The sequence below is a fragment of the Phoca vitulina genome, unplaced genomic scaffold (assembly GCF_004348235.1).
Source record: "Phoca vitulina isolate PV1807 unplaced genomic scaffold, GSC_HSeal_1.0 scaffold30, whole genome shotgun sequence".
Taxonomy (NCBI): domain Eukaryota; kingdom Metazoa; phylum Chordata; class Mammalia; order Carnivora; family Phocidae; genus Phoca; species Phoca vitulina.
Genome location: NW_022589733.1, coordinates 10512999 through 10536671, shown reverse-complemented (window position 1 = coordinate 10536671; position 23673 = coordinate 10512999). Strand labels below are relative to the sequence as shown.

The window sequence follows — 23673 nt, the reverse complement described above, 5'->3', positions numbered from 1 at the left end:
TATATATATATTTTGCCCATGGACTTGGCAGTGCTGGTCAGGATGCACGGAAGGCCGCATTTCTCTCGTCCTGCCTGCGGGTGCATAAACGGCTGTGCCTTTCTGGAGGGCAGTTTTGCAGAATGAATTACAGTGATTTAAAAGGTTCATCGTCTTGGACTCAGCAATCCTCTCTCTGGAAGAGGATTTCTTCCTCTCGAAGAGGAAACCAGAGAGGGCATCTCACGATTTATCTGTAAGAATGCTCACCGCAGTGCCTTCTCTAATAATAATAATAAACTAGAAAAAGCTAAATGTCCATGAAGAAGGCACCAGACAAACTGTGAGTCAATCACTTGTGAATGATTATGTAATAACATGGGGGAAATGCTTGTGTCCTAATACATGGAAGAAGTTATAAAACATACAGGATCATCGGGATTACAAAATAGGAAGAGCCCCCACAGACAAGCCTGGAAGGATGAACATCATAAAGTTTACAGGCATCCTTCCTGGGTGGAGGACTGAAAACAGGGGTCCACAATCTGAAATGTAGAAAAACCAGCATTTTTTAGAGACCCTGTGAAGATCACGATCAGTTCCTTTTTGCAAGCATTTCACGGATCATGAAGTACTTCCTTGCGCTATTTAACTTCACCCTCGAGGGAAGCGAGATGAGGAAACCAAGAGGTTCTGGGGCATGCCCAGATGGGGCCGCGCCTGGAAATGGGGTCTTTGGATTCCTACTTTGGTCCAGTGCTCATTCCTTAGCACCAAAGCCGCCTGCCCTGGAAGGTTGGATTCCTAGCCTTCCTCCCATTTGCTCATCCTCCCTCAATTCTATTTTCGTCTTCTCAAGGGGGAAGCCCTCGGACTTTCCCTTCTGCCCCAAAAGGCTGACAATCCTAACAGCTGGTTGGTCAGAAGGCGCAGCCCAGCCCATCCCGCCCCTGCCCGTCCCTTCTCCCTGTGGAAGGCCCAGTGACAGCAGAGTTGGTCAGTGAGCGCCTGGGACCCAAGAGCACAGGGTCTCCGATGGAGTCTATTTCTGTGGCCGACTCTCAGGACACCAGGGTGCGGCTCCAGACGTTCCCTGGGCTTCCTTCCCTCCTGTTAGAAGCAGGAAGCATCAGTCCTCCAGAATATTAGGAAGATGGTCCCCACCTGAGTCTAGTTTGGGGTTTAGATGGGCTGAGGTTGGGCTGGGAGCTGCCGGTCACCCAGGCCTCATGGACGGCTAACGGCGAGCTGCAGAGCCCCCTCATCCCCGGCACGAGGAGGCCAGGCAGGGAGGTCCCTGCCCACTCAGGCCCCCAGGTCCCCGCACCTCCACGCGGTGCTGGAGCGCGCTCTTCCCGGTGGTTTCCGGGGAAACCACCTAACACAGTGCGGATGGGCTGTATTTTTAGAAAGGCATCCTCTCCCCTCCCCCCTTTCTCTTCCATCCTTTCTGATGCGTGCACACTCATCCATCCCCCCGCGTGGGGAGCTGAACGAAGGGCCCCCACCTTGGAAAACTCTTCTCCCATTAGGACTTTTTTTAGCTGCCAGTTTCCCTGAATAACCAACTCGATTAAGCACTTTGGCAGCACTGGGGTGTCCCTCCCCTCACCCAGGCCTGTTATGAAACCATCCTCCCCAAGGATAGTGCTATTGAAAGGGCTGAGAGTGGGCAGTGTAGGGACAGATGGCCCGTAATCGAGGGGGCGGTGGGGAAGGGGGCTGGAGAGAAACCCTGTAATCCCGGGAGCTAGAAATGTCGCAACCCAAGGAAAACACAAGGCCGCCCAGGGCCCACCAGGTGGTGATGTGGGGCTGCAGAACAGAGACATTCCCACAGGGCGCTGGCATAGAAGGTTCTTCCAAAGAAAGTTATGGTTTAAAAAAAAAAAAAAGCAGCTAGATGCTAAGTTAAAGGAAAATGAGATTTCTTATGAAATCAACACATCGTACACCTTAAATGTACATAATGTTAAATAGCAATTCTATCTCAGTAAAGCTGGGGGGTGGGGGAGAGATTCCGATCAACCTCCTGCAAGGAAGCCACAGCTCAGGTGGGGGGGGGCGTGACCCCAGGGGTCTGGGAAGCAACAGTGATGGCTCCTCTCACCCCACCCTTTTTTCTCCCCTCTGATCCCTGCTTCCCTAAAGGCAACCTAGTGAGTTAGATCCAAACAAGCCTGGCATTATTCCAGCCCTCCACTTTCTCGGTGCTTAGGCATGGAGTCCTTGGAACCCTGGCCAGTATTTCTTCTGTGTCATTCACTGCCTAGCCTTATTTTGGGCAAATCACTGAAAGGATGCTTATCTGCAAAATGGGACCCTGAGCATTCCTCTGCCTACCTCAGAAGTGCATCAGAGATAATGGATGGAAAAATGCTTTTTCAGTGGAAGATTTTGGTACCCATTTGGGTGAGACAAAAAGAATTTAACATAGGTGATTAGGGGCTTCCTTTACCTCCTCTGCAGACTTCAGGCAACTCTTTTCCTGCTCGAGGAGGGATCCCTACCTATTGGCAGGGAGACTACACTGATTTTTGCAATAGAGGGAAACACGGCCTGTTTACGTGACAGAGACCTGTCACAGTACAGAGGAGATCTGGGAGTGGGGACAGGGGCTCCTGAGCAGCGCGAATACGGGTAATTCTTTAAGAGTAGTTGCGTTTTTTAAAATTACTTTTGGTTCCTGGTTTGTGCTTCTTCAAATAGGATTCTATGCTGAGGGCTGGGCCCTGTAAACCCTCAGATGAGTTAGGGCTAAAAGTATAAGTGATTGGGGCACCTGGGTAGCTCAGTCGGTTAAGTGTCTAATTCTTGATCTTGGCTCAGGTCATGATCTCAGGGTTGTGAGATCGAGCCCCACCTCGGGCATGGAGCCTGCTTAAGATTCTCTCTCTCCCTCTGTCCCTCCCCACATATATATATAAAGCAACTGCTGAGTGGAAACACTGCTCAGACAGTGGAGGAGGATGTTTGGAAATATACTGTGGGGAGCTTTGTTGTCTCCGCAACTGGAGACCCCTACCAGTGGTTAGTGCCCAGGAGCCCGTGCGGGGACAGGGTTGCACGATGAAGAATAGCTCTCCAGCCCAGAACACCCATCACTGTCCCTCCAAGCCACACAGGGACCGAAGCCGAAGACAGGCAAGACAGAAAGAGAGTGAGGTTAGTATACATGGGAGAAAGCACACAGGTGAACCAGACCTTGTGGGGCAGGAAGAAACTGGACTGTAAGAGAAGAGGGACAGAAGAGAGGCCTGGGACAGCACCTTCCTTCAGCATCCCCGTTTCACGGATGAGGAAAAAAGGAAGGCACAAGGTGGGAGTGACTGGTGCAGGTCCCCTGTGGCTCACCCAGGAAGGGAACCCACAGCCCGTGCTCTTAAACACCCACTCCGGGTATATTCCGCCTCCCTTGGTAGATGCCCGACAGGAGGGTACAGGGGATAGATGGCACTTTTTGCTGGCCTAGGCTTCTAGGTCTTCTCTCTAGTTATGGCCCCCTGATTTATGCCCAGCCTGAACTAGACCAGTTCTCCTGTTTTCTCCTTGATTTGGGCCTATGAATTTCCATTGCCCCCCAATCACTGCCTCCCTGACAACACACACACTCATCCTTCCAGCACATTCTGCTGGGCTTAAGGCAGTCATATGTGGATGCTGACACTCATAGCTGAGGGTCCCAGCTGAGCCGGGGGGGCACATTCTACCCACAGGAAGCAGGTGCCTTCACTCCTACCGCTCCCTCCACCCGGAATGCCTTTCCCCATCATATTCCTTACATGACACCAAAACCAATCATTAATCTTTTCTGCTGGTACTTGATACGTTTTTGTTGAATGAGATGAATGACTGATTCTTCACTTTAGACTCAAAGTATTGAAACCATTCAGTGTTGGTGAGGTTGTGGGGAAACAGCACAGAGTTTTATATACCCTGAGGCTGGATTTATATACTCTTGGTTGGATTGCAGAGGGCTCAACTTTATTGGGAGCGGAACTTGGTAGTTTATAAAAATGCAAGTATCTGTCAACTCTGCAAGTCTGTCTTTAGGTATTTATCCCAATCACAGGATACACTATGAGGCAGTGGGTGCAAGGATGCACTGCTTGGAATAGTAAAAAAAAAAAAAAAAAAGTGGAAACGACCTAAATGAATGTCAGGAGAATGGGACATCTATACCCGGAGCACCATAAGCTATTTAAAATATTTGGTATTTCCGTATTTCCATTGAAATAGGGAAAGCATTCTAAAATACGCAGTTAAGGGGCACCTGGGTGGCTCAGTTGGTTGAGCGACTGCCTTCGGCTCAGGTCATGATCTCAGGGTCCTGGGATCGAGCCCCAAGGGGGCTCCCTGCTCAGTGGAGAGCCTGCTTCTCCCTCCCCCTCTGCCCCTTCTCCCCACTTGTGCTCTCATTCTCTTTACCTCAAATAAATAAATAAATAAGATCTAAAAAAAAAAAGTCCTAATATGATTGAGGGGAGCTGAACAGTGCTTGTCTCTAGGGAAGGATATGGTTTGGAAGGGTAGAGAGGAGATTTTTATTCTACACAGCGGATTTTATCATATCTAAGATACCACTGAATGTAACTCACACTAACATTTTATGTACCGACAGAAGAGAAAAAAGCACTGTCAATTAAGACATAACCCATCCCCCCTTTTAACTTTTTATCTTGAAAGAATTTCACCTTTCTAGAGAAACTGAAGAAAAAACAAAGCACAGAAATTCCCCCCACACCCCTCACCCAGCTTCCCCTAATGTTACCATGCTACAAGACTGTAACACTAGAAGAAACAATAAAACACTGATACGAGGTTGTGAAGTCATCTACAGACCTTATATGAATTTCATCAGTTTTCCCAATTATGTCCCAATCCAGGATCCATGTTGCATATAGTTGTCATGGAGTTGGAGTCAGTTCTTCAGTCTTTCATGATGTTGACACTTCTGAGAACTACTGATCGGTTACATCTGCAGAATGCCCCTCAGTTTGGGTCTGTCTGTTGTTTCCCTAGGCTCAGACCGAGGTTATGCACTTTTGGCCAGAACAGAACAGACACCAGGTGCCCTTTTCCCTGCATTCCATTAGTAAGTAGGTGACGTCAGTCTGTTTTACTGCTGCGGACGCTGACCTTGATCGCCTGATTCAGGTAGTATCTGCAGGTTTCTCTAGTGTAAAGTTACTATTTTCTCTTTGTACTTAATCAGTATCTTGTGGGAAGATACTTTGAGACTACGTGGCCTCCTGTTTCTCATCATACTTTCCCCCATTGATTGTAGCAACCACGGGCGATTCCTGCCTATGGTTTTACTGTCGTGTTTTCTTAACGACACTTTTCTATCATTCCTTCTACACTTATTAATTGGAGTTCTCCTATTAGAAAAAGCCTACATTTACTTATTTATTCAATTACTTGTTTACATCAGTATGGACTCCTGGATAGTTATTCTATTCCATGGGTTATAATACATTGTTATCATTATTTCATTGTTTAAACTGCGTCAGGTTGGGCCATGGCGGGGTTCCTCCGAGTTGGGCTCTTTTACTACACACCCATTACTTTTTGAGTAGTTTCTTATTTCCTAGTCCCTTATGATGTTTGAAACTCATTTCGTATTTTCTCTGCCTGAATCCTGGAATCAACCACTTCTCCAGAGAGCCCAGTCTCCTTGTATTGCAGGATGCTGTTTAGAAACCAAGATTTGGGCACTAGGGATGCTCATTGCAGCTGGGATGCCATTGTTCTAGGTGGTCTCAACAGGCAGAGTTAGGATATGTATGTAAGTATACTAACACACTTCTATATCCATCTGAGTACGTGTGCATAAATCTGAAATTTATACTGATACCTTTAATTCCAATTCAACACCACAGTTTTGTTTTGTTTTTTTAAGAAATTTTTAATTTTGGGGGCACCTGGGTGGCTCAGGCGTTGGGCATCTGCCTTCAGCTCAGGTCATGATCTCAGGGTCCTGGGACTGAGCCCCGCATCGGGCTCCCTGCTCCACAGGAAACCTGCTTCTCCCTCTCCCACTCCCCCTTCTTGTGTTCCCTCTCTCACTGTGTCCTCTCTCTGTCAAATAAATAAATAAAATCTTAAAAAAAAATCTTTTTAATTTTAATTTTTTTTAAAGTAGGTTCCACACCCAACATGGGGTTTGAACTCATGACCCTGAGACTTTTTTTTTTTTTTTTAAGAGACGGGGAGAGAGGTGGGGAAGGGCAGAGGGAGAGAGGGAATCTTCAGCAGGCTCCATGGCTGGCATGGAGCCTGATGCAGGGCTTGATCTCAGGAACCTGAGTCATGACCTGAGCCAAAATCAAATCGGATGCTTAACAGTCACCCAGGTGCCCCTAGACCCAGATTTTTAAAAGCATCTATCACTCTTGTAAATTAAAAAGGAACATACACATGAAATAAATTCTTTAAGGTCTTCTTAAAACTTCTCTACATTCAGGGTCTGACGCCCCTGAATCGCTCTGTCTCCAAGTTGGTGCTTTTCCCTGCAGTCCCCGCTCCTCTGCCCTCAGCATCTGACATCCGGGCTCCGCTGTCACCTCCAGGATCTCCATCCCCGCCGAGAACCCCGAGGTGCGCCAGGCAGCAAGGACCGCCGCTAAGCCCACCTCACCAGCACAGACTGCATTTTAGACGTTCAAGTATGAAAAAGATACGCATCTCAGAGGTGACATACAGAGCTCTTTCATAAAATTTCTTTCCACTGAGGCTCAGCACCAGTGTGGAAGCTCTGGTTTTTGTCCACAACATGGCTCCAGGGATTACACACAGACATGATAAACCTCCAACCCCAGACCAGGACCAAGGAGAGATGGAACTAGAATCCCACTAACACAGTCCACGTGGGCAGCTGCTGTAGGAAACCAGTAAGAGCCCCACTGTGGCAGAGACTAATTGTCCACCAGTATCTGTTCTCCCCTTCTTCCTTAAGAAGAGATCCCTACACTTTCCTTTTTTTTTTTTAAACTTGGTATTCATTCATTCATTCATCTAAAGTATGCTCTACACCCATCCTGGGGCTTGAACTCATGACCCTGACGTCAAGAGTTGCATGCTCTACTGACTGAGCCAGGAGCCCCTACATCCCTACATTTTAGATGGGCAGGTGGATCATGGGAATAAAACTTATTTATGACCACATGACAACAGTCTGCCAATAAGATGTAAATGGAAGCATGTGATTTAAAGGGAGGAGACATGCCATTCTTCAGTCCATCTTTCTTCCTGCTGGCTGGAATATAGATGTGATGGTGGGAGCTTCAACAGCCATTTTGGACCCTGGGGAAGGATACTAAGGAGTCTGGGTACCTGAGAATCATGAAGCCATGATTCCGGATGGAGATATTGAAGATACTCAGATGCTATTTACAAAAGAGGGAAATACACTTTTATCTTGTTTAATCTATTGTTATCTTGGGTTTTCTGTCCCATTCTGTTGAAACTATTTAATGTGGGGCATTTTTCTTGGAGGCCCACCCTAACCTGCTGAAGGAGCAGAAAGCAAAGGGAAAGGAAAGGGTTTGCCCAAGGGAAACCAGGGGAATGCTAGGGCTCAACCAGAACTTGCAGCTTCCTCTCTCCTGTGGGCAGCATAATCCGTGAAGCAGTCCTCCCTGTTTGCTCTTCAGCAAGTGAGCCAGCCCCTTCTCTCCCACCCCTCACAGGCTCACAGCAACTGTGCTGATATGGGTAAACATGACCTACCTTAATTAGCTAAAAAGCCCGGGTTTTTTTTGGCCACAGATTCTCAAGCTTCTTTAACACCGGTGCTTGAATTCAGCTGTGTATCTGCCTCATTTGGCAAGTTTCCCAGAAACAAAGATACACTCGTCCTGGATCTTCATGCAAGATTTAAAGAGGTAAGCTAAGGCAACAAGCCTCATCCAGCTCAGGGGTCTGCAATATGGTCTGAATTAAAGACAGAGTAAGAAGCTTTCTTACTGGGCATTTTTCCACCGGAAGCCCCGATCCCTCTGCATTGCCGTCATGCATTAGTGTTTTCAGGAACAGCATTCTCCTAGCAGAGGAGGACTCACTCCACGCGACTCCCAGAGTCTTCCTGCCTCAGACGCAATGTCTCCAGAAGGGGCCGTGTGGGGACCCAGCACCCAGGTCCCTCCTACTCATAATGGCACCTGGTTTCCGTTTGGGAGACATCCCCCCTGCTCTATTCCCAATCCATATGCTCTGGGCGGGGAGAACCACAGCTGCAGGCACGGCCACGTCTAGGGAGACGACAGGCCAGAAATAGTCCCCTTGGGAGGCTGGGGTGCCCCCATCACATCTGCTGAAGACAGGGTGCATCGCCAGGCCCGCAGCACCTGCCCTGCCACGTCTCTCCCAAAAGGTGAACTGAGAAAGCACTTAGGTCCTCAAAGGTATTTGTTCTGGGGCTTAAGATGTACGATCGCTCTGGCTGGAGTGTGCATTTCATCTGTGGTCTAGAGTTTCGAGCACTCGAGGATGACTGCCACGAGAGCTCTCTGTCACCACGCAGGGACCAGGTTCGTGGCAAGGCGCACGCGATGCTCTTCTGCTTACAGAACAGCATCGCGCCGCTCTCGCAGCTCACCCTGCGGGCTGCATCCGGCTCAGCCCGAGCTCGCACGGCCAGGGCTGATCACACCAGCCTTCCCGACCCCAGCCCCACGGTCTGCCTACCACCCTGTGCCGTCAGAGCCTCCGCAGAGGCCCCGAGTCCGCTCTGCACACACCCCGGACCCGGGTTCCCGGGGCTGCTCTAGCCGGTCACCACCACCTCGGTGGCTTCAAACAACACCTATTTATTGTCTTATCGTTCCGGAGGTCAGAACTCCAAACTCCGCGGAAATCAAGGCTGTGGGCAGGACCATTCTTCCCCTGGACGTTCTAGGGGAGAATCTATTTTCCTGCCTTTTCCAGCTTCTAGAGCCCTGTTCCTTGCGTTGCTTGACTGACGGCCCACCCTCCACCTTCAAGGCCAGCGGCGAGCAAGGGAAGAATGTTGCTGCCGACGGCCGTCCGGTCACCTTCTTCCGTGCCCTGTGGTCGAATCTCCCTCTGCCTCGCCCTCGTCAGGCTACCTGTGGTTGCATTTAGGGTCCACCTGGCTAATCCAGGAGAATGACCCCATCTCAGGTGCCTTAACTTAATCACACCTGCAAAGTCTCTTGTCCTATAAGGTAACATTCATAGGATCTAGGGGTTAGGATCTGAGCATCTTCGGGGGCTGTTACTCAGCCTAGCACCGTCATGGTCTCGCAGTCCTTACGTGTTCACTGTGCCCCCGGTTGCTTCCTCCTCCCTACACTTACGGAAAACCGACTTCAATATCCAGCTTGAAGGACTGCTCCGCCCTCCAGTTTTCCAAGAACACACCCCCTCCATAGCACTGGGCTTCAGCTCTTCCTCAGAGTTCCCACGGGGTTGATTTCATCAGAATCCCCGCACTTAGCACTTTCCCCTCTGCATTTATTCATTTTTAGTTTTTAAAAATAGAATTTGAGTTTCATGTAACACACATTCACTGAGAAAAGTCAGACACAGAAGAGCGAAAAGAAGTAAAAAGCACATATAATCCCTACTCGCCAGAAGAAACCACCGTTAACGTTTTTACTTACGCTCTTTCATCATTTTTCGCTGTTGATCAACATGCTGAAAAAGGATTTTTCTAAAAACAAAAAAACCACACTGTTTTGAAACATATTTTTGGACTGTGGGGCCAGATATCCTGGTTCAAATTCCAGCTAACCACTTTCTATCTGTGTGACCTTCAGAAAGTTACCTAACCTCTCTGTGCCTCAGTGGCCTTATCTATAAAAAGAACAAAATAAGAGCGTATCCCTCATAGGGTTGTTAGGATGATGAGTTAATATATAAAAAGCGCTCTGGGCTATGCCTGGCACATGGCAAATGCCATACCAGTTGTTGTTGTTGTTGTTATTAGATATGTAAGGGAACGTCTGTTCAGGCGGCCAAATCACCTTTGGTAGCATAATCTGCAGCTGCTGGGGTTCCCTGGTATGACAGCGCTTGCATTCATTTAACCTCCTCTGCTGTTGGGCATTTACATTGTTCCAGTTTTTTTTCTTCTTCTTCTTCTATAAACAACTACGGGATAAACATCCTTGAACAAACACCTCTGCACACATCTTTATTTGTTCCTAAAAATTCAACTGAGTCACAGATCACACATATTTTTAAACTTCGGATACATCATTGCCAACGTGCCCTTCATAAAAGTTGCAGCGGTTTACCCTGCGCTCGTCTCCGCACACCCCCCCACCCTCACTGGGGCCCTGGGCCGACTCTGAAGTCTCTCCCTCCTGCAGACTAGCCTCCTTCCCCGTCTGCCTGTCCCTGGCACCCACACTGCAGCCCCCCCCGGAGAAGCAGTGAAGTTTGCTGAAACGGATGAACTGGAGATGAGGTTTAGGGATCCTATTTTCAGCCTCCTGGGATAAATCTATGCTTCTCATTTTCCCCCACATGTAAAATGTGGGTCAACACACCTGCCAAGAATCAAACACTATTTAAAGGTAGTCTATGAAATTGTGTGGGACTACATATTCCATGCATCCAAATGACAGACAGAACAGGCAAAAGTTTAGCTTGTTAATCGCACATCGAGTGATTAAATTTTGGGTATTTTTAAACCATTTCCAGCATCCAATATCAAGCCTCGCAAGGGACCATACCAGAGCCCCAAATCTGCCACGTTAGAGCTCTCTCTGGACTCCAAACCACCTTGGGGGCATATTGAGTACAAATGCACACAAGCCGTCACCTTCCTGTGTGCGAGCAGACTGATGTCCCACTTCCCCACACCACACTAAGAAAGAAAAAAGGGCCCAGCTACAAGGGCACCAAGAGTCTGCCCTCTGAGGACGGTAGCAAGCTTGTGTGCGGGCACGGCAGCGTACCGGGCTCCTTCTCACAGTGCTCAGTGAAGGAGGGCCCTTATACCCATTTTGCTGATCAGGAGAATGAGGCTCAGAAAAATTAAGAATTTTCTGAGGAGCTGAGAAAAAGAGAGGAGACCCTGACATTACATCCTCTGGTCACCAAATTCCTGCCCTCCCTACACTTCAAGACACGGAGGGCGTCTGGAGAATGGTGGCCACCATGTGCATCAGTCACCCGCGAGACTTCCAAGAACGGCCCCTACCACCCACTTCTCTCTGCAACAAAAAGACCTGCTCAGACTGGGCACGACAACTTATGGACATCCTCCCAGCGCCACAGGTGAGGGGCACCTGGCTTTCCGCACCTGATGTCAGAGCTGTGATGTCACTCCAGATGCTGTGCCCCAGTTCGTCCCACGTGGCAGGAACCTGAGGTCTCAGCAGAGTCCCCCCAGGGCACATCTCAGGGAGATCTGGGTTGTGTGGAGAAGCCAGAGAAGGAACTGGAACATTCCAGAAGAAGAGACCCTAGGACACTGAGGAGCAGCTCAGGGACATCAGCCCCCCAACTGCCATTTGCTGACCGCCTGCCGGACACCGCACTCAACATTCATGCACGCTCTCACAGCTCGCTGAAGAACACAACCAGCTAGGCGCCATGACGGTCCCATTTTACAGATGGGAAAAGTGTAGAGCAGCTCAAAGACTGGCCCGAAGCCAGGGAGTCTGAACACACAGGGATGACTCAGGGCTCAGGACTCAGGTCTGAAGCTGAGCTCCACCTCTTTCCAGCTGTATGGAGAAGGGACTGACCTAACCGGGAAAATGGGCATGATAACAAACAGGGAGAATGTGAAAACTATCAACAGCTGGAGAAATAGGAATTCAGCAAACAGGTTTAATGAAACAATTCCCTAATGCTGACATGGGGGGCAGGGCGTTAAGGTCTCTAAGAAATTATCCTGGAGATGCATGGGATGGGCGGGCTATGTGCGCCTGGGCTCAGTCGACAATCACGGAGCAGTTGCTGTATGCCACCACAATCAACGGGACACCATGCTGGCCTTGACCTGCTCAACGTCCAACGGCAGAGAGGGCTCAACATCTCACAGGTGCCTGTGAACCAGGATAAGGTGGGGTAGGGACAGATCCAAACTTCCTAGCGGCCCACCAGCCAGGGGATGGGGGGTTCTCCATTACAGGAACAGCCAGGATCAAGGAACCAAAAGGAAGATGAAGCCCAAGAGGTGCCCACCAGGGCCAGGCCCCTCACCTGTGCTACCTCAGCGAGCCTCAGGCCGACTCTCAGAGGCAGCGGTCAACAGTTCCATCTCTAAGATGAGAAAACTGAAGTCAGAGAGGCTAAGCAAGCTGTCTGAAATCACACAGCTGGCCAGCAATGGGGCTGGGATTTGAACCCTTGTCTGTGGGACAAAGAAGAGGACAGGAAGGAGTTGCGGGGGGGGGTATGGCCGCAAAGAGCACAAAGACAGAGACTGAAGGGATACAACTGGCTCCCAAGGCCTGATGAGAGGTGCAAGGGGGGCCTGCGACCCACAACAGTGCCTGAGGGGATCCTGTTCCAGCTGGCTGGCCAGGGTGGGGTGGGGGGGTGGGGCTTAAAGAGTCTGCCAGAACCGGGCGAGCCTGGCTGATGAGGAGGGGCCCTAACCCCAGTACTCAGGGGATAACCGCACACTGCGCTGGGGACCCCAAAGCTGGATGCCCACTGCAGCCCCCACATATGCCTCCCGAGAGCATTCTTCCTCCAGGCCCTTTCTGGGGCCAAAGAGGAGAAGGGGAGGATCCAGAAGTTCTGCCTTCCATGTAGGGCTCTAAACACCCATGGGCTTGTAAAAACTTCCCTCAAGGGCATAAACGAGTGTAGCGGCCTGTGCCGTTCCCTTTGAAGTCCTGTGGGCGGGCCTGCCTCAAGTGAGCTCTACAAGGAACAGCTGGCCAGGGACGGGAGGGTGGGCCAGCCCCTCCCCCCCGCCCCCGTCCCAGCTAAGGGGGTTCAGATGTGGCCCCGCTGAGCACCTGGGCAGATTTTCCTGCTCTTCCCTTGTTTGTGAGCCTGTCACGAGCCGCAGGTGAGTTAGCTCTCACAGCCTGAAACCCCAGCAGACCTTGTTCCTCCCTGCTCAGGGCCCTCCAGCCCCCGCATCACTCCCAGAGCCTATGTATCAGCGGGTCCCTCCATCCGCAGCCTGGAATGCCACCTCCCTCTCCAGTAATAGAAATTCTGTCTTTTAGGGTCCAGTTCAAACACAGCCCTGCGCTCAAATCTCTCTGCTCCCCTCCAGCACCCTGACTCCGACTCCAACCTGTTTCCTGAGTGCACCCCACACTGCTGCCCCCTTCCCTGTAACAGGGTTCCCGAGTTCCCTTCTCTCGCACCAGACGGTTTCGGTCCTGGAGATTAAGAACCAAAGCCTTCCAGGTGCCAGAGGACAGGTACAGGACTCCGCGTTTCCACCCAGTGCACACTGATTGAGCACGTCCCCCGTCCAGGCCCTGGGACTGGGGGGCCGGCGGTCCAGGATGTTTCCCTTGCTAGCCCCCTTCCTCCTGCCTGAGTCTCTCCACGACCTCATGCCTGAGAGAGCTCTCCCACCTCCCAGATGCCAGTTCTCCTGTCGCTGCTCTCTTTCCCGCCTCCACTTCTGGGCATACCCAGTGTCCTCTGTTGACCTCCAGCCACAGCAACCTGGAGGTGGTCTCCAGCGGGGCCCCAAGGCTGAGGGTCCCCGTCAGCTGGGTCCCATCTGGTTTCCCACTTCCCAGACCACTTGGCCTCTACTCCCAGAAAGAAACTTCTCTTGCCAGGGAGAGGCGCTCAGATTGTCGCGGGGAGCAGGAACTAAGAGGCCTTTAGCGGGGGTCCTGGTGGGAGCCCGGAGAGCTCCTCTATAGGGGACACTGATTGGAGGGCAGGGGCTCTGAGCTCCCTTTCGGTGACCTGACTAGAGCTCGGCTAGTCGGAGACCCCAAGGGGCCGCTCCCCTGGCGCGCGCTCCCGCCTGCGGGACGCCGGCCCGGTGGACTGGCGCAGCGCCAGGCGGAGCACAGCCCCACGTCCTCTCCCGCGGCCGGGCTCCGCACCGGAACAGACAACGCACAAGCTCGGAATCCGCCGGCATGCGCACCCCGTCCTCCGGCTCGAACCCGAGCCGCCCCAAAGCCCGGCTGGCGCGCGGGGCTCCCGCTCCAACTCGGAAAGTAGCGGGCGGCGAGGGCCGCGCCCCGGGGCGGCCGCGGGGCAGGGCCGGCGGTACCTGTCAGCAGTTCGATCTTGTGTCCCAGCACCTTCATTTCCGCGCTGCGGCGTCGGGGAGCGCGCTCGGCCCGGCCGGGAGAGGAGCGCGGGAGGCGAGGAGCGAAGCGGCAGGAGAGCCAGGAGCCAGGCAGGCGGAGCTGCCGGGAGCCAGGAACGCTCTCGCCGCCCCCCTCGCCGCGCTCCCCCCGCTTCCAAAACGGGTTAAAAAAATCCACCAATTGCACGACCGCGCACCCCTAAAAGGCGCGCGCCGCCACCTGGTCGGGGTGAACTCCGAGAGGCGGAGGGAGCGCGCGGGGTGGGTGCGGGTGACACTCCCGGCGGCGGGAGGGGGGCCCCCCGGCGCCTGTCGCCCTAACAAAGAAGCCGTGCTATCCGCGCCTCCCCCCACCACGACACCCGGGGGTCCCCGAGTCTGGCTGGGAAGGAGGGAGGGGGCGCCGCCCTCGTAAGCAAAACGTGGCCCGAGCGAGGAGGCTCGCGGCTGGCGAGCCTCAGGGCCCGCGGGGAGGCGGCGCCGGGTGGGGGGCTGGCCGCAGCCGCCGCGGAGGGGGAGAGGGGGAGAAGGGCCGAGGGCGCCGCCGACTCACCGAGGGTGATGTGAGCGAGACAGACGCGCAGGCGGGAAGCCGGGCCTCGGCGTCGCGGCCGCCAACGCGCGGGTGCAGGTGCGCGCAGCCGGGAGCCCCTCGCCGCGCCGCCGCTGCCGGGGCGGGGGGCGGGGGCCGGGCTGGGGGCGGTGCGCCGCGAGGGGCGTGCCCACGTGGGTGTGGCGGGCGTGGGCGCGCGCGCCTGGGCCCCGCGGGGTGGCCGCGCCCCAGGCCGTCCCGGGCACTCGGCTTCCGCCTCCTGCCGCGGCGGGAGCGCCCCGCGGGCGAGCCGAGCGGAGACCCCGGGCGGAGCCGCACGCTCTTCTCCTTCCGCGGGCGTGCGGGGGAAGGGGCCCCGCCGCTCGGTGTCGGCGGGGTGCGGTGGAAGGCTCCCCGCCCGCCCCTCCTGTCCCCCTGCGGTCGCGCGGCGTCGGGTTCCCGGGGTGGGGGAGACCTCTGCGTCCGTCTTTGTTTAGGTTCCCGAGGGGAACCCCGGCCGGCCGGTGGGGACGGCAGCCTCCTCCGTCGGCCCCTGCCGCTCGGCCCCCCCCGCCGCCGCCGCCTGGGAGCCCAGCGGGGAAAAGCCCCGGGGGGGTCGGAAAGAACCTGGTGCTCAGGGGCCCTGGAGCCTTGTCCAGTATTCAGAAGCCCAGGGTTTCCTTGGGGGAACTCGTAGGGAGTGATGGTCTCCAGGTAAAGGTGTTCTGGGCCCCCAAGAGTGCCGCTCAGAGTGTCAGGGTCCCTGCTCTCCTCAAGGAGGGGAACTGGCCCAGCCTTGTCTTCCTCAGGCTCACTCTGGTCTGGCCCAGTGACGTTGCTCTCACCTGTCACCCCAAATGAGGCAGCGCTAAAGTCCCTAGATGGAGTCCGACTGTAGGGAGAATGGAAATCTGATGACTTGAAAGAATTTACTTGGGCAAAGACAGCTCAGAACAGTGCTTGTGGAGACCGCAGTTCTGCTGAGGCCCTGCCAGCGACCTTGGTCAGGGATCTGCCTCTCCCGGAATTCAGCCTATTCAGTGCAGAGCGAAGGAGTTGGACCAGTAATCCCGGAGGTCCAGGATGACATTGGGTGGGAGGTCAAGAAGATCCTGCAGCATCTCCTCCCCTTTGTCTGGGCTGGCTTGTGGTAAGGTCCTGGCTTTCCCTCAGCTCCAGGCTGTGTTGGGATCTGCCATGGCATTGAATTAACTGACTCACCCGTCTTGAAGAGGCTGGTAAGATTTGGCTGCCTGAGATGGGGTGCATGCTCCTGCTTGGGGTACAGTATATAAACCACATAAAAGGCAGCAAGCTTGGGTTCTTACAGCCTTGGGGCTCACCTTGGGGGAAATCCCTGCCTCTCACTTTCCACTTTTGTAAAGGGGATGGGGGAGGTCGGTGGTGACAGAGTGAACCTGTGTGTCCAAAACATCCAGGAGACTGTAGTTCTATGTAAGTCTGGAGCCAGTCCTTAAGAGCACAGGCTGGGTCTTTAATTTCTTGGCTGTGTAATGTCCAGCAAGTTATTCATCCTCTCTGAGCCTTCATGCCATATTCTGAAATTGGGGTGATGAATCTTCGGAGGGTTCTTGTAAGAATTAAATGATGGATCGTAAAGAAAATGCTTAGTGTGGGGTCTGACACGTGGTTTAAGTGTTCACTGAATAGTTGCTATTATTGATGATTAAATTGTTATGATTGTCTTAGAGATTCAGGCTTCCCTGAGTTCTGCCCTTTTCAATAAATTCAGACCTAGTCATCAAACAAAACTAATTGTGGATATTCTAGTAACATAATTCATGAAACAGCCTGTTCTGAATTCCTTGGGGGGGGACACAGGCCCCAGGAGGGTCTTAGGGCTGCCTAACAAAAGCTTTGACACTATGACATGTCTGTGTGCAGAATGGCATCTACCATGGCCTTGAACTGATACGCACAATCCACGAGGCTCAGGTATTTCACAAACCCCAAATGAGCATTCAGGTGGGTCAGGTTGCAGGTTTGAACCCTTAAAAGTGGCCACTTAATAGATGGTGAAGAAATGTAATTGTAAGAACCCTCACTCCCCACCCCCAGGGAGGGGGGCTGTTACACCAAGCACAGGTGCTTAGCTTGGGGAACCAGCAGGTGGAGGGGGCCCTGGCCCCTTCTGGAGGAGACGGTGGTCAGTCATGCCAGGAAAGGAGGAGTCCCTGCTGAGTCAGCAGAAGGGCCAGCTCTCAGTCCCTTCTGCTCTCGGGCTCTCTTCATCTTTAACACCCCGCGCAGGGGGCAATGCTGTTTGAGGACAGGCCGGATGGCAGGGCTTTGAACAGAGGAGAGCAGAGCCCGGCAGAGGGCCAAGCTGGTGGCTGGGACTGGGGGCCTCTTAAGACGCATCCCCCTGCCTTGCTCCTAATTACCTGAAAGGTGCTGCCTAAGTCACTGCCTTTGCTGGACTTGCCCTTTGCCATCTGTAAAATGGGCAGGAGACCGGCCCGCACCTCCGCTGGAGGCAAGACACAGCCTTCCTGAAGATCCCTCTGAGCCTTCGAATCCCCATCTGGAAATTCCAGCGAATGCAGCAGTCTGGGCAGTTGCAGCAAACAGAGCCTGACGCTGGCTAGCTGAAGCAGAAAAAGGCTTTGTTAAAAGGGGGACAGGCAGCTCTGGCCATCTCAGGAGCCAGAGCCACCATGGCCATCCACGGCCACAGCCGCTGCAGCCGGGGCCGGCCGTGGGCAAGGACACTGGACGCTCCGTCCAGCGGGACCATGGCTGCCTCTGAAGCCTCGGGTTGTGCTGCCGCTGCGGCTGTGTCCTCGCCAGAATGGATTCCGCGTGGCCTTGGCTTCCTCGTGCCACTCGTTTCTAAATCACGGTCAAGCATGGGCGTGTCTGACCAGAGGTGCCCAGAGCAGGTCATCCACCAAAGCAGCAAGGGAGGCTGGGAAAAGACGCTCTCCGCTCCTCCAGGAGGAGGTGGGCTCTGCCTTGTAGGAAGGGCGACTCCGATGCTGGTGGCCGAAAGCGTGACAGTGCCCACTTCCAACCACAGTGGACTTGTGAGGCCGCCGTGAGGCTGGCGTGCAGGGAACACACCAGCCCCGGGCGCCGAGATTCGTAGCGTGCCGCAAATCTACAGTGTCCAGGGGTGGTGCGCCTCCATATTTCAAGTCTTTGATTTTTCAGCAGGTGAAAGACAAAAGGACCTTGAAAGCAGTATGGCTTGCTGCCCTTCCAGATGCAGAGGCGGCTCCGGTCCTGTTGCCAGGAGGACAGGTGACTGGGTTTTTCCATTGTGGTGATGAATTGGGCTGAGTCACCATTCCTCTCCAGTCCCCTCGTGACCATGACTGGAGCAAGTAAAAAGTAAAAAGAACTAGCCAGCAGAGTCGGAGGTGCAGAGGAACCTGGGGCAATGGAAGCTCGTTCTCTTAGTGGGGAGGGGGAGGCAGGAACCGCCCCCCACTCCCCACTCACTGACTGTGAGTCAAAGGCCCTCAGGGGGAGAAGAGTGGATCTTTGCTCTTATTTTATAGGACTGGTTGAGTGCCAAATCCTGTGCTGTGGAGTGCATTGGAGAACCTGAGCTGACCAGGGCATTGACCTTGCTAAGTTGTATGCACTGACAGAGGAAACGAGTTTAGAGTCCCATAATCTAGGTACTAGGCAGACTCTGCTAAAATTTTCGATTGAGGTTAGCATGCAGTACAGTGGGGGCCTGCAGGGGTCAGCAAGGGCTTCTGGGAGGAAGAGGCCTCTGAGACTGCAGAGAGGTGGAAAGTCAGCAGATGGAGATGGGAAAAGGGATGATGGGGGAGGTACCATCCATCCCTCATCCATTGGGTCAGAGGCCTTTTGCAAAGCTCAGGGAGGCTCAGAGCTAAACCCAAGGGAGCCCTGCCCCTGCCAGGAGCTCCTGAATGGAGGTGGAGAATGCGGGGTATGTGTGAGCAGAAGGTAAAAAAGCTGGAACAAGGAAGTGGGCGAGAGTGAGCATCTGGCCTCAACCTGGCTCTGGAATTTCACCAGGCACCGGATTACCTGCTCCCTGCTCCTGGGCCACCCTGGAACGCTCACTGGCGGTGTTGCTGCCCCCTTTCTCCCATGCATGCAAAGACTCTCTCCTGCAGGGCCAGCCCTTGCTCTCTGGGTAACTCCAGACACCCTATCACCTCCTCCCCTGCCCTCCCCTTCCCACCACCCCAACCCCCCCACCGCCGGAAGTTTTACCAGACACACGGAGCCTGAGTTTGTGCAGAGTCAAGACAAGGGGTGGATCTGGCAATATTTTTTAAAACTTCTAATAGTCATATATATTCAATACAGAAAACTTGTAAGATGCAGAGGGAAAAATAAAAATCTCTCATAATTCCATTGTCTAAAGATAACCAGTGTTAACATGTTAATATCTTGGGGGTTATATCCTCCAGCAGTTTGTGTGTGTGTGTGTGTGTGTTTTCCGCCAAAGAATCATACTGCATATTATTTTTGCTGCTCTTTTTTTTCCTTGCCAGTGTATCATGAACATTTACCCTGATAAAAGTTATTCTTCTACAATGTAATCACAATAGCTGCACTGTATTTTACCGGGTGGGTGCTTCATTATCTTCTTGGCCAATCGCAATCGCCGGGCATTCAGGATGTTTCCAAGTTTTCATTATCGGAAACAATGTTGCAAGCAGTCCTCCCAAAGACAGCTTTGCCCACATCTCTTGGATGACCTCCTAAGGCCACTCTGCCCCCTCATTTTGCCTGGCTACTTGGTCTCTGACTTCTGCCAATGCCAGCCCATCTACCCTCAGAAGGGGGCCAATGCATGCTTAAAAGCCCTGATTGTCTTCACAGCTCTGCAGGTTCTTGGGGGAATTCAGCGGAAGGAGTGAACTGGTTACCAGCCCTCGCCTTCCTGATTGTGCCTATATCATTTTAAAGCCTGAGGTTTTGATCTTATACTTGTAAGATGTTCCCATTGGGGAATGCTGAGTGAAGAGTACACAGGACCTTTTCTTTTGCAACTTCCTGTACTTTTTTGCAACTTCCTATAAATCTATAATCATTTCAAATAGCAAGTTAAAAAAAAAAAAAAAACAACTGAGGCAGGCCTGGGGGTAAGCTATTTGGCCCCAATCTCAGGAACCCTTGGGCTCAGTGATTTGCAAGGAGAACTCACAGAATTCAGAAAAGCCATCACCCCTCGCAGTTACCACTTATTTTAATGAAAGGATATGGAGCCACATCAGTGGAGAGAAAAGCGTCCAAGAGCCCCCAGGAGCCCCCAGGCATGAGCTGCCGGGTGCGCCTCCACCCCCAGCCAGTGGGGTCACATGGGACAGGATTACTTCCGGCGCCAAGTGCAAGAACGCGTGCAGAGTACCAGCCAGGCAAGCTCACCCGAGCCTTGGTGTCCAGAGTTTTTATCGGATGTTGGTCACATAAGAACGTAGCACCAGTGTGACTGACCTTAGCCGCTCAGTCTCCGGGCCCCAAGAGGGCCACTGATACAGCATGGCCTGGGGCCTTCAGCGTTCCCAAACCAGAATTCTCCATAAGTCATATTGTTACTGTCACCCGGCCGGGCAAACCAATACAGTGTGGCCCAGGGCCCCAGACACACAGAAGCTGCTATTAGGTGGGATATTCCAGAGGCTCAGAGGTTATCTGTCTCCCAAGAAGTGGTCAAGGGCCGGCCAGTCCTTTCTTTGGAACGTGCAGCATCCGAGCAACCCAGGCCTGCTGAGTTAAACCCTTACTGCGCAGATGCCGATCATTTATTCCGCCGTAGGTATACACGAACTGCCCTCTAGTATCAACATGATTTCGTAAAAGAAAGGAAGTTTAACTCCAAGTCAGCGCTCCCCAGGAGAAAACAGTTGGCCCCATTTTGCTAGCTTTGAGGATGAGGTAATGGGCCAGGAGCCATCGCCGTGTAGCGGGAACCTTCCACGTGCGTCTTTTCCTTTCGGTCCATCCAGCTTTGTCCCCAGGTAAGGAACAGATGAGCTGAGAGGCTCCCTCTGGCTCCAGCACTAGCTCGAGATCAGATGTCCCTGCTCTTGGGAAAGGCCAGGCTCTGCCGAGGGTGGGAGGGCACAGTCTGGGACTCTCCCTTAAGCGTCCAAGCCAGTGCATCCTTTTTGCTCTTGGGGCTTGCTGCTCTTGCAGCTTCTCCTGGGAAAGAGAGGAGTGTGTTCTTTTTAACAAATGCCCCGGCCTCTGCCCTGGCCTTCACCCCAGGCTCTGGCCCCCCTTAGTCGAATCTAAGGTAGATTAGCTGTTCTTCAAAGGCTCCACCTCATCCAGTCTTCCTCTGTCCAGCTTCCGTGCCTGGGGCTGAGCCATCAAAGCCTAGGCTGCTGGCCTGTGTGGCCCTCCTGATGGGGAGTCAGACAGCCCTGGGTTCCCCCATCTACTACCTGCATGACCGTAGGCAAGTTTCCTCCTCTCTCACATGGGTCTAATGATAAAGCTGTGAGGAGTGAAGTTGATAACTGAAGAGGCCCCAGCCCAGGGCCTGGCATCTTGTCGGGGCCCACTGGTTAGTGGCTCTTAGAATGATGGATTTTGTGGCTGCAGGCCACAAAGTATGGGGCCAGTGAGGATCCTTGTGATGAGTAAAGTAGGTAGAGTGACATATCCAGCCACCTTGGAGCTGGATGCTAAGAATCCAGGGGATCCCTATGGCTTCTGGACCTCTGGGGAGGGAGCACAACTCCTATGCCTACATAGCAGGAAGAGACCCGGTGTGGTATCAGGGTCTCATGAGGACCGAGGGTCCTGTTCACCACAGGGCCTTTGCACATGCATTCTCTCTGTCTGGGAACTCTTCCTTTCACTTCCTACACTTCCCCTGGCTAATCTTGCTTATTCCTGGGGTGTCAATTTGGGTCTCACCTGACTCCCTGATTCCCTGACTCCTCTCCTCTGTGTGCCCATCATACCATGCTTAATAATAATATACCAGTATTAATGGTCTACCATTCATATGCTATCTCATTTCATTCTCCTAACATTTGGAGAGACAGTTGCCACTTTATTTTTCTGAGATCAGACAACATCCAGCGTGTTCAGGGTGGTATGGCCATTGACTATTTTTCTGATTTTACAGAGGAAGAAACAGGTATAGAGACGTGAAGTAAAGGGCTTGACCACCCTCCCTTAACCCCGTACAGCAGTGTCTGTGTGCGGGTCCCTCTCCGCCCTGCACTATGAACTTCCTGAGGGCAGGGACTGTGTCTCATTGGCTGTTTAGCTTTAGCATCCAGCGCTGGGCCTCGTATTCGGATGGAAGTCCTCTGCCAGTATTGGTTGAAGAAATAAGTGAGTGAGTGGATGTTTGTAAAGCACCCACCCGGTGCTGGGCTCACCATGGACAACCCAAAAATGGTAGTACCTGTGGTAGGTAGAATGGTGCCTCCCCCTGGATGTGTTCACGTCCTAATCCCTGGAGCCTGGGAATAGGTCACATTACTTGGCAGAGGGGAACGAAGGTAGCAGATACGATGAAGGCGGCTCATCAGCTGATTTTAACATAGAAAGCTTATCCTGCATTTTCTGAGGGGTCCCAATGTAATAGCAAGTGTCCTTCAACATGGAGGAGAGGCAGGAGAGAGTGGAGATGGCAGTAGGAGAAGGATGTGGCTTGCCGGCACTGCTGTCTTCGAAGATGAAGGAAGGCCATGAGCCACGGGAAGCAGACAGTTTCTAGAAGCTGGAGAAAGCAAGGAAGTGGATTCTCCCCAAGAGCCTCCAAAAAGAATGCAGCCCTGCGGACACCTTGAATTTGGTGCAGTGAGACCCATTTCAGACTGGGGACCTGTAAGAAAATACATCCGTGTGTCTCTAAGCCACAAATGTGCTCATCGTTGACAGCAACAATCAAAACTCAGTCTAGTCCCTCCCGATGCCGAGGATCACACCTGGTGGTCGCTTACTCCATGACCGTCAAATTGAATTGGATTATGACTGTAAGCATCCCACTTCCTATCAGAAAAGACACATAAAGTGCTTTTTTTTTTTTTTTTTTTTTTTTTTAATATTTTGGGTTTATTACATCAGAAGCCTGATTGGGAGGTCTCAAGTCTCAAGATGGGTTAGAGTTCGATCCTGAGACAAAGCCATTGGCTCAGCAGGCTGGGTTGGGTCGGGCCGCAGAGAAGACATGAGCAGCCTTCTAGAGGAACAGAGCCCCTGGCTGGCGAGTGAGCGCCGATGCTGGACAGGGAGAGTCAGCATCCTGGACCACCCATAGCCTCAGGCCTAAGGATCTCTGGGCACTGCACCTGCTGCCTCCATAATCTTTAGGGACACCACGCACTGCAGGATCCTGAGCGCACCCCGCCACTGCCCCCACACTTACGTCAGCTCAACAGCCCCGTCTTAGGCATCTCTGGTCGCTCCAACAAAATACTACAAACTGGGTGGCTAATCTACAGTTCTGGAGGCTGGAGGTCTGAGACCAGGGTGCCAGCATGGTCAGGGTGTGGGGAGGGTCCCTTCAGGATTGCAGACAGCTGTTTCCTCCCATGATGGAGAGCAGAGAGAGCTCTCTGGGGTCGCTTTTATAAGGGCACTAACCCCACTTAGGAGGATTCCACCCTCATGACCTCATCGCCTCCCAAAGGCCCCACCTCCTAAGACCTTCACCTTAGGGGTTAGGATTTCAATATATGAATGTGGGGGGGGGGCGGGCACACAATCAGTCCATCACAAGCCCCAGCGTGTCAGTACCATCGTGGTGCCCATCCGCCAGAGGAGGGAACAGGCAGCTCTTGTATACTTCACTGCACTGGGCACTGTTGCGAGTGCTGAGCATCCTTAACGCCGTCAGTCGTCTTCACAGCTCCGTGTGATGGGTGCTATCATTATGTCCATTTTATAGATTAGGAACTGAGGCCTAGAAAGGTAAAGTCACCTGCCCGCTCACACAGCCAGTGACTGGGACTGAACA

At 52.8% G+C, this 23673-nt stretch overlaps 1 protein-coding gene and 1 long non-coding RNA gene across 5 annotated transcripts in view; one reads left to right on the top strand and one right to left on the bottom strand.

Annotated features, from left to right (window-relative positions):
• Positions 1–14870, bottom strand: part of NDRG4 (NDRG family member 4) — a 36721-nt gene extending 21851 nt beyond the window's left edge. For 2 of the 3 annotated variants that reach the window (XM_032424213.1, XM_032424214.1), the window contains exon 1: positions 14168–14329. In XM_032424213.1, the coding sequence (XP_032280104.1) occupies positions 14168–14204 (37 nt within the window). In that variant the 5' untranslated portion in view covers positions 14205–14329. Of the gene's footprint in view, positions 1–14167; positions 14330–14759 lie in introns of those variants that run through there. The other variant, XM_032424217.1, reaches the window with a different exon arrangement.
• Positions 14749–18704, top strand: LOC116644554. Of its 2 annotated transcripts, none has more exons than XR_004301781.1 (3): positions 14749–14837; positions 17913–18002; positions 18263–18704. It is a non-coding gene; the product is annotated as an uncharacterized LOC116644554 (long non-coding RNA). The 2 variants fall into 2 exon arrangements; XR_004301782.1 differs by having other exon boundaries at positions 14752–14837; positions 17916–18002.
• Positions 18705–23673: the final 4969 nt, after the last annotated feature.